The sequence below is a fragment of the Salvia hispanica genome, chromosome 4, assembly GCF_029641045.1.
Source record: "Salvia hispanica isolate PSC_SH4W2 chromosome 4, Shi_PSC_v1, whole genome shotgun sequence".
NCBI lineage: Eukaryota > Viridiplantae > Streptophyta > Magnoliopsida > Lamiales > Lamiaceae > Salvia > Salvia hispanica.
This window is the reverse complement of record NC_142695.1, coordinates 5720303-5731395: the sequence shown is the minus strand read 5'-3', so window position 1 is coordinate 5731395 and position 11093 is coordinate 5720303. Positions and strand designations below refer to the sequence as shown.

General features: G+C 37.3%; 1 protein-coding gene across 1 annotated transcript; it reads left to right on the top strand.

Annotated features, from left to right (window-relative positions):
• The first annotated feature begins 5139 nt into the window (after window positions 1–5139).
• On the top strand, window positions 5140–9413 carry LOC125193194 (acetate--CoA ligase CCL3-like). The gene is made up of 3 exons (XM_048090950.2): window positions 5140–5441; window positions 7560–8150; window positions 8351–9413. The coding sequence occupies exons 1-3, from the start codon at window positions 5223–5225 to the stop codon at window positions 9236–9238; spliced, it is 1698 nt and encodes a 565-aa protein (XP_047946907.2). The 5' UTR covers window positions 5140–5222; the 3' UTR covers window positions 9239–9413.
• The last annotated feature ends 1680 nt before the right edge of the window (window positions 9414–11093 follow it).

Here is an 11093-nt window from a genome sequence, read left to right as displayed (position 1 = left end):
AATACTCATAATTATCTTGCCCATTATAAAATTTTCAAGGCATGTGAGTTTGTGTCGGAGGGGAAAAGGTGAAATAAAATACTGTACATATCTTACACCCGAATTATTATGCACATAACATATGATAAATAATTTAGATAACATATAAAAAGCAACTATTATGTCCAATCAATGGGTTAGGTGAAATTCTTCCTCACTATAATAATAATGTGAACCCTTAAAGCCAAATTAGACACGTCGAAAGTTATGCTCAGTTGTACATATAATAATAATGACCGATGTCTATTGTTAACTAAGGTGAAATGACTATCAACTATTGAAATTAAATACTCATTTATAAAAATATTTGGCTGGTACATTGCACCTGAACTAAAATTTAAAGTCAAATATTCATACTATTTTGGTCATCACTCTTTGGCATGGAGGACCAAATTATTAATGGGTAATCCATAATCTGGTATGTAATAATTAAAATTTATATCAATATTCACATTTATTTGATCATTAGTTTCATGTATCCCTGAAAAAATTATGTTGAAGAGAAATGTCAGTATGTAACCGTACTAAAAAAATGCAATTCATTAAACTCAGAAAAATGGTTATGAAATTCATTTTTATATCTTTTGATAACGATTAAGGTGCAGGACTAGGAGTAATTTTTTTGGAACATATATGTGGTCCCAAAGTCTAGAGTACATTTCAAAAATGATTTTTTTGTTATAAAAAAGTTTCGAACTTTTAGTGAAGTCTAGTCCACTGTCTAGTTCAAGTGGCTATAGGCAGAGCTTACCTTTTGACTCATCTCCCTTCCATTACACAAGAGCATCCATCCATGGTAGAAATAGGTCAGTCACAGGCCAACCACTCTCTCTCTCTGCCATGTCAGCAGCACTAAAAATCCACCTGTCACATCAGATTTAGGCCACTCATAGGCCAGCCGCAATAAAAATAATTCAAAAACAACTACATTTACTGAGTTAAACACAAAATATGGAATTAAATTTACGACACATATACGGGAAAAATTCGTTAATTTTATTTAAATAAAAAAAATTACATTAACTAAAAATCAAAAAAATTACATAATAAAAAAAAAATCCGGGCTTCCACACACGAGCCACCGCCCCACTCTACTCCTCACTAATTTATTAAAAAAATACATTAAAAAATGTTATTATGCCTTGAATCCGTTATAGTTTGCCGCTAGCCGACCAGGAGTCTCGCTGCCCGGTCAACGAGTCAGGGGGTCAAGGGGGGCGACGCCCCCTTGCCATGGGGGTCCGGGGGCACGGAGAGGCCCCCGGCCCGACGCAATGACATGTTTCTGTTTTAGGTCTTAATTTTGTATTGGGCCTAGTTGTTGTTGTCGATCGCTAGATGTTGCTCTTGTACAGAAATTTAGTGAGAGAGAAAATCGCGTTTATATAGTTTTTCAAAAATTAAAAAATAAAAATAAAAAATAGCGCTAGCCGATCGGCACGCCATAATGGCGGCCAGCGCCATCAAATCGGCTAGCCCACGCCGATTTTTTCGCCGATTTTCGGCTGGCCGGTCGCAATGGCTCGGCTAGCCGACCGGCTAGCGACGCGAATCAGCTAGCCGGTGGGCTAGCCGCCATTGTGGATGCTCTAATAGTGGAGGTAAGTATTTTTTAGGGCATGGAGATTAAGAAAAAAGTGTGTAATGTATTATTTAAAAAGATAATAAAGTTGAAGAGAGAAAATAATATAGAGAATAAAGTAAAAGAGAGAGAGAAAAGCGTTGATTTTTACTAAAAAGATAAATGATTCTACTATTATGGATCGTATCAAAATGACAAAATGACTTTATTATTATAGAACATGGAAGTAACATATTTTGAGTTCAATTTTGTGTGAATAAGTGAATTTTTTCATAGTTGTAGATGGTGTTCCATACTCTACCTTTTTTTTCTTTAAGAAAAAAATCAATAATGATTCATCAATAATCTTGTATTTGCGGTGATTCAAATCTCAAAGCATTTTATCAACTAAATTGCGTGAAATTGTTGCCATATCATTCTAAATAATATGCCCCGCCTAAATTTATTCCACTTCATTTTAGTTTGATGTTGGTAAAATAATTTAATTATCATTTATTATAAAGTTGTGTAATTTTTACAAAAATTAAATAAAAGTTCATGTACTTTTGATAAATGACAGATCTAGGTGGAATCGGTGGGGTCGGCTGATCCCATCACTGGCCAATGCGGGCCGAGAAACTCCATTAGTTTCGGTCTTTGAAATTGTCGTTGACCCCATGGTCTGTCCAAACAGAGAAGATAGTAGATGTGGTGTTTGGTGTGTACATAAGTTTGATGAGAAATCAAGAGAGATGAGAAGAAATTTGAAAAATAAGTTGCTTAAAGTGAAAAGATTGAGTTGAGAAAAAACTATAGTAATATGGAATCGAAAAAGAAAGGTTTATTGTGGGACCCAACTAAATTGCTGGACTGAGAAAATAAGGCATTTAATCATTAAATGTAATTCATATTCTTCAAAAAATTAATGGATTCGTAGCTATGGAGTATAGTATCTTCTTTCGATTGCAAATAATAAAATAAGATTTATTTCAAAATATTAAAAAGGAATAGTGTAATAGCTTCATAAAACTTTAAATTAGTTATTCGAATGATGGATAAGATGATTAAGAATTAAATTTAATTGCAATGTCAATGAACTTATTTATTATGTCATTTTTTATCCAAAAGACTTCTTATTTATATGATTTTACTTCATCAATTTCAAACTTTTCCAAGTGGAGAAAAAAATGAGATATTGTTCGATGCGAGTTTTGATTCATAGGCTACATATTTTGATGATGTATTTGATCCGAAAAAAAGAGTTTACGACAACGATAATATCCAGAGTGCACAATTTGATTACTTCAATGACGATATTGAGGGCGATATATAACAACAAATGAAGCCACAAAGAGAACCTCATCGGTACCGAAACATGAGAACAATATTATTCACTATGTTCGACCCCACGAGTTTCATTTTCTGGATCCGTTATTGATTTTAAAAGAGGCTACAAGTTTGGAAATGAGCTACATTTTACCAATATTTTGACCTAGTACGGAAGTCAATGTATTGCATTTTAAAATCTAAATTGCTGATCTCTACTATGTGAAGATAAACACATGTTTCAAGATTAATAAACTCGTTTCGATATAATATAATGTGATGTCGATCATCAGAAAAGCCTATTTAGTCAAAAATAGAAAATGTGAACCATTTCATAATATATGGTCTGAACATAGCTTTTGATAAAACAAAACTAGTCAAAAACTGTAATGTCACCATCCCTTTTTGTACTTGTGTCTGCTATCACGTTTCAAAAGGCCAATTGCAATTTTCTTCCCTTTAAGGCGTCGTTTTCTTTGAAATTTCGATGGATTAATTCGCAGAATTTATTCTATATACTACTACTACTAGCAACTTCATAACAAAGAAGTTATTTTGATAAACTTCAATATGTGATGAAACTTAGATGTGAAAAATTGCAATTTGTACTTTCAAGGGATTTTATTTATTTATTTTTATTTGTTCAATTGTTAAAACTTAATTTCATCCAGCTAACTTTTATACATTTCCAAATAGTGACTTAGTTATTGATAATTTATCAAGCCATTCTAAGCCATATATGAGCAGGAGTTTCAAATGTGGGCTAAACTAGGGATTTTGGGCCCAAATTATAAAATCAGCATATCTTGGGCTTATTGCTTGTTGGGCCAAAACTTATAGTATATCAATTGTGTTTTCTTAATATCGACTTAGTTTTTAAAATAAAAGCGTTATATGCCTCTGTAAGTGAACAAAATGGAAATGTATTCAACTTAAACCTCAAATATAAAAACATAGCGGTAGATCAGGATGTCAACAAATTCTACTATTGGCATGTGATAATCAGAAAATTCTATTAAATTCGGTCTCACTTTTGTTCTTGGTTCTTCATCCATTGCTAGCAACGATTGATGCACTACATCAGCCTTTCAATGTTGGCGATGATTTTTTTCACTCATGTTCCGTTTTCATTATTTGTCATTGCACGAGAATTCAAAAACTTAGATGCCTGAACCACAACGAATGGACAAAAGTGATAGTACTTCCTTTGTTCGCCGTTATTGGACTAGTTGATCTAACTCGAATTTTAAAAGATACAAAAAAAATTAGTGAAATACTCCTTCCGTCCCAAAAGAGTATGAACTATTTCCTTTTTCGTCCGTCTCTAAAATGAATGAACTTTCTAATTTTGAAAAATTCAAACAACTTATACTATTACTATTAACACTTATACTATTATAATAATGTGAACCCCACTCTCCACTCACATTATTTTCACTACCCTTTTCCTCTCTCTCTTACTTTTTCCCCTATTCATTAAAATCCGTGTCGAATCCAAAGTTCATACTCTTTGGAACGGAGTATAAGTTTTATCATTTGTTTTACTCAATGTTAGTTTTACCACCTAGGGGTGGACTTTTCCGCAACGCTACAGAAAGTTGAAAAGGTGGGTTTGCTACCAATATTGGAGTTTGTTCCATTTTAACTGCAGAAATTTAGTGTATGTATTATGGGTTATCGGTCGCAAAAACTTTGGGCTTTTGAAATTTGGAGGTAGAGAGTGATAGTTTTGTCGGAGTTTCTATGATTATGGGGGCTCCTTGAGGTATCCAACTGTTGTCGGGCAATTGTGTACAAGATACAAGAGTTATTGAAAGGATTTTGATTCAGTGGTGGTGCTGACTTTTGCTGCTGACTTTATGTCACAATATGCTTATAGGTTTCCAAGAGGAATGCATGTGTTAGAAACAATTCCTATAGAGCTCTGTAGTTGACTGTTGCATGATACAATAAGTGTTCCTTATATTCAATAGTTTAGTTTGTTTTCAGGAAAAAATTAAAATTAGTTAAGATTGAGATCCATTCACCTCCTAATTTGAATTTGATGTTTTTGGAAAGTGGTTTCGAACCTTTTTGTCTTCTCACAATCTCACATGATGAGAAATCAAGAGTAAAATATTATTTTACACGTAATGACGTAAAACAATCTAACGCCAATTTTTGCTTAAAAATAGAAGATGAGAGACTCTCCACTCGGTTTGGTGTTATCGTTTTCTTCAATTCCAGTCAACACTTCTCCAATATATAAAGAGCCAGAAAGATCCACACGCACTATCACACCGTCGGAAACGCGCAGATGGGAGTTGCACAGAGAGACATCGATGATCTCCCCAAGAACCCTGCTAACTACGCCCCGCTCACGCCGCTCACCTTTCTGGAGCGGGCCGCCCTCGTCCACCCGACCCGGAAATCCATCATCCATGGCTCCATCACCTACACGTGGCAGCAGACTTACCGTCGATGCCGCCAGCTCGCCTCCGCCCTCGCCACCCGCGGCGTCACCTTTGGCAGCACTGTTAGTCACTCTCACTCTCATCTTTTTTTCTTGAATTATTGCTTTCTTATTGGATTCTTACTTTTGTTTCTAGATCTAGGTGAAGATATTAGTTGAATTGGATTTGTTTTCTGCAAATTGGTGAAAAATTCGAACTTGATGAAAATTGATGATCAAGAATGGATTTTTATGTTATTGGGTTTCAAGATTTTAATCAGTTATGGATAAGGGATTGCTTCTACAGTGATATTTTTATGTAATTATGTATTCTTGCCTCACACAAAAGTAATTGAGTTCTTTCTTGAACTAATGCTTTTTTTTGGATGATAAATTGTCCTTGACTTTTTGTTTTTGATTTTGGATTGATTAGAGCTAGCTGAAGAATTTAGTCAAACTAGCTTAAATAGATTGGTAAAATTGGATTTTGGGTGCAAGTTTGCTTGGAAAAATCCGAACTTGATTAGGCACTTTTCAATCAAATTGCTGCATACTGTGTTAATGAAGAACACGAATTGTATTTAAGTTATTGGGTTTTAAGATTTTGATCCATCTTTTATTATTGATAAGGGTTGGTTGATAACTTGATAGTATGATGATAACATTTATGTGATTCTAGATTCTGATAGCCCCAGAAAGTATAAATATATTTTTTTAAATTTTGGATGGAATTAGAGGCAATAAAAAAAAAGGTGTGCAGTGTGAGAGGATAAATGATTGAGTGGCTCATATGTGAGTGCATGTTCTAGATGAAACACAAAACTGTAGCCTTTCATAATAGTTGGATGTTTTAGTCCATATTTTAGATTATGGAGATAATATGCTTGTACCTAACTGCTATAGCCAGATAGAAATGGACAAATGGTTATGGTAGAAGCTCTCTTATAAAAATGCAAAATTTGAGAGGTCTACGGAGGGTAGGGGTGAGGTTGGGGTGGGGGTGAGCTTAGGAATCTTGTGGTAACAAATATACCTACTTGACTGAGGATAAACATAGGTTTTTTATGACTGTGATATTGAGGTGGAATATTAGGCTGAGAAAAGCTGGTGCTGGTGTAAGATCACTTGTAATTGTTGGGCTTGATTGTAGATACGTAAGACTTGTGATGGTTTATGTGTGCTTAAATACATCATTCTTGCACAAGTGAAATGAGACGGTTGTTTGTGTGACTGAAGACTATCTGCCTGCATAAATTGTGTCTGCCTTTGGTTGAGGATCGTAATTCATATATATGGATTCAAGAAAGTTGAGCCAATTATGCGTAGAGTACCCAAAATCACTTTCAAGATTTAGTCTGTTCCCAGCTATGACAATATCAGAGCTATTTTATTTGACACTTTTAGTAGCTAAACCAATAAATTCTCACTACAGTTTCTGACTTTCGAATTAGAGCTAAAAACAATAACAACATGCTTACTAGTCAACACTTATTAGTTCAGCACACTCGGATTTCTTAAATCCATGTTGTGGGCTTGATCGAGACTTCATACTCAACACTTAAATACTTTGGCCTACTTGAAATGGACATGATGCGATGTATAATAAAGTAAAAATCAAACTTCAGTGTCACAGTATCAGATACTAGTCTCTGTTCTGCTTTGTCAAAACATTAGTTACGTGTTAAGTTGTCTTATTCACTGACCGTATTAGTTGTAAGCCAATTATAGAGGTTTGAATCCTCGTTTTAGCACTATTTGAGCATTTGTTGAGGATTCACATCATCGAGACTGCCATGAAAAGCTAGTGATTACTTTGTAAGTTGATGTGAGTCCACAAAAACACTGAAACTGGGAGATCATAGGTTCAGATTTCTCGACTTCTTATAATTTCTTCTGAGATGTATAGATATTAGTCGCGAGCGTGCAGTTGTTGATAAGTGTACTGAAGCTGAATTATAGTAACAAGTAATTTGAGTATCAACTCTAAGTATTTTATTTGACTGCAAATGAAAATACAATTATAGGATTGGATTTTACATTGGTCGCTTCTGAAACTTGCTTAAACTCATCGACTCTGTCTCTCATAGTGGATCGATGTAGAAACTCTAATGTGATTTTTCGTAGTTTTGTGTAGAAAATTTTGAGATTTTTTGAAGATTTAGGTACACAGATAACAGATATTTCTGGCTTCTGTATTGACAGGTCGCAGTTATTGCGCCAAACATTCCAGCCATGTACGAAGCCCATTTCGGGATTCCAATGTCCGGTGCTGTACTGAACGCCGTTAATGTTCGTCTAAACGCGCAGACCATAGCTTTTCTTCTCGGACATTCACAATCTGCAGTCATTATGGTTGATCAAGAGTTTTTCACTTTAGCCGAGGAATCTCTGAAAATTATAGCAGATACGCAGAAAGAAAAATTCAAGGCTCCGATCCTGATTGTGATTGCAGATGAGAACTGCGACCCTAAGTCACTGCATTATGCGCTAGGAAGAGGAGCCATCGAGTACGAGAAGTTTATGGAAACTGGCGACGCAAACTTTGAGTGGAGGCCACCACAAGACGAGTGGCAAAGCATCACCTTGGGTTATACCTCAGGCACGACGGCTAGTCCTAAGGGAGTCGTGCTGCACCACCGTGGGGCATATCTCATGGCTCTGAGCAACCCCGTTGTGTGGGGAATGCAAGAAGGTGCTGTTTATCTTTGGACTCTACCGATGTTCCATTGCAACGGTTGGTGCTTCACCTGGAGTCTCGCAGCACTTTGTGGGACGAGCATATGCCTTAGACAGGTAAATCTCGTGTTTTTTTTTTTCCAATTATCTACGTTTCTTTGGCATTTCTAATAGATCAAATATCCTGATTCGAGCTTATATGAAACGACATATTTGCGATTTTGCTAGTATTTTATAGTGTAATTTTGTCGATCTAATTCATGAGACTGTTGTCTTACACAAGACTCCCCGATTCGGGTTCGTTTTTGTATCATTAGGTCACAGCAAAAGGTGTCTACTCGGCTATAGCGAATCTTGGTGTGACTCATTTTTGTGCTGCACCTGTGGTTCTCAACACCATCGTGAACGCCCCAAAAAGCGAGACGATCCTCCCCCTCCCTCGTACGGTCCATGTGATGACGGCTGGTGCTGCTCCGCCTCCTTCGGTTCTCTTTGCAATGTCGCAACAAGGCTTCCGTGTCACTCACACTTACGGACTCTCCGAAACTTATGGTCCCTCGACAATATGTGCGTGGAAGCCCGAGTGGGACTCGCTACCGCCTGTAGACCAAGCCCGTCTAAACGCGAGACAAGGGGTCCGATACGTTTCCCTAGAGGGTTTGGACGTCGTCCACACCGAAAACATGACACCCGTGCCCGCCGATGGCAAGACGATCGGAGAGATCGTCTTCAGGGGCAATGTTGTGATGAAGGGATATCTAAAGAACCCGAAAGCGAACGCGGAAGCTTTCGCCAACGGATGGTTTCACTCCGGCGATCTAGCCGTGAAGCACCCCGACGGGTACATTGAGATCAGGGACCGATCGAAGGACATCATCATATCCGGAGGCGAGAACATCAGCAGCGTCGAGGTCGAGAACATTCTCTACCAGCACCCCGCGATATTCGAGGTCTCGGTCGTGGCCCGGCCGGACGAGCGGTGGGGCGAGTCGCCCTGCGCATTCGTGACGCCCAAGCCGGACGTCGACGTGGCCGGCCTGGCGGACGATATAATGAAGTTCAGCCGCGCGAAGATGCCGGCGTACTGGGTCCCGAAGTCCGTCGTGTTCGGGCCGTTGCCGAAGACGGCCACGGGTAAGATACAGAAGCATCTGTTGAGGAGCAAGGCGAAGGAGATGGGCCCGGTGAGGAAGAGCCGGATGTAACCGCTCGGCGCGGGCCCGAGTCGGGCCCCGCCGCGGGAAAATTACCGGTTTAAAACCTCCTGATTAATGCTGTCAAATATGTGTAACATATTTTGTGTCTATCTTGATATGTTTGAGATAATTTTGGACAACGTAACATTTGGGTAATGGATAATGTTGATCGTGGTTGGAATAACTGTTTGATCGCAGAATGTTCACGCATCTAATGATGGTGATGTGTGGTGCAGCAACTGTGTGTCGCCCCTACAAAGAATTAATGGGGATGACAAGTTGCAAATTCTTTAAGAGAGATAACAAGTTGCAAAGAAGCATGGGTTGGCAAAATATTGATATATCATCAGTGCACGTTTTCATCTCTATCACTTGGGAAAACACTTGATGCATACTAGTGGATTGAATTACCGAACCAAATTTTATGGGATAAATTGATTATAAAAAAATTCATCAAATTTGGTTAAATTATGTCATGTAATTTTGAAGATTGGCAAAAAAAAAACATGAGATCGTCATTGTTCGCAATTGTCCCACAAGGTTTAATTTGAATGGATTTATTACTGGCGTGGGCGGTGAAAAATCTTATGTGACAAAACGTCTATCGAAATGCAAAATGGCATCGTTTTGTTAAATAATAGTAGTACTATTTTTCTTTGATTTTATTTCTCTCCCAAATCATGCATCTCCTAGGGACCGCACCAATCTGGTGCTTAACATCATCTCCGACGACCCACAAGATCATATCTGATAACCTTTTTTCGAAGGAATCTAGAGGGAGATCAATCGACATATCTCTAACATCTTTTTTTTCTTTTCTAGACAATCTCTAGTCCACCGCTCGATCTCGTCTCTTTTGCTAATTTATTGTACGACGTTGTTGTTGTTCCCTAGCAACTGCACAATGGCTCCACGCGATTCATTGATTTTTGACGCAATTCTTACCGCGGTGCTAGTGCTAGGTTAATTTTACGTTTTATCACATAAAAAATCTTCGAATTCGCACTGTCAATCCTCTTCTCACTATCGTCGTGTTTGCATGCACTAGGGTTGTAAACCTTAGTCCCGACTCATCAATTGCGCAATGGTGTGGTGCTTGATGGTTGTCGTTAGATTTGAGTGTAGAAGCAACAACATGTGTTGTAGTTTTGTGAGAGCGGCTGATATGGTGTCGTCGATGGGGATCAAATTTTCCTAAATTATCTTTCATTTTTCGCCGTTTTTATAACTGTTTTCCCCTCAAATCTAAAGCAAAACGTCGCCTAGTAACCAGTAAGCCTCATCATCAATTTGAGACACACTTGTATCACATTCACATGAATAATACTCCCTCCGTCCCAGATTTATAGTAACATTTTGTCATAAAAGTTCGTCCCACATTTGGAGTAACATTTAGAATTTACCATATTTGCACATAAAATTTTACCCCATTATTCACTAAAATTACACCCAAATGCCATTATCTATATTAAAATAAATCAAAACAAAAATAAAAAACTAAAAAGTCAAAGAGGGACCCACCTTCAACCAACTCATTTCATTTATTACACACCCCATCATCTCACTTCATTTATTACACACTTCATCATCTCACTCCACCATCTCATTTCATTTATTACACACCCCACCTCTCACTTCATTAATTACACACTCCATCAATTTCTTAAAACCCGTGACATAACTAAATGTTACTATAAATGTGGGACTGAGGGAGTATATATTAGCACGTAAGTGATCAAAATAATAAATTATTAGATTATCATGTACAGTGAAAAAAATCAGAATTCGACTAAAAAATCAGAATTCGACTAAACATGGTGATTTTTTCAATTTGTCTACTATAAATAGATATTTCATAGTAGGA

What these genes read in the sequence shown, in the direction of transcription:
- LOC125193194 (XM_048090950.2), top strand. Translation starts at nt 5,223, where the DNA reads ATGGGAGTTGCACAGAGAGACATCGATGATCTCCCCAAGAACCCTGCT. An exon ending in GCGTCACCTTTGGCAGCACT is followed by an intron (nt 5,442 to 7,559) that starts GTTAGTCACTCT and finishes CTGTATTGACAG; the next exon opens with GTCGCAGTTATTGCGCCAAA. An exon ending in CGAGCATATGCCTTAGACAG is followed by an intron (nt 8,151 to 8,350) that starts GTAAATCTCGTG and finishes TTGTATCATTAG; the next exon opens with GTCACAGCAAAAGGTGTCTA.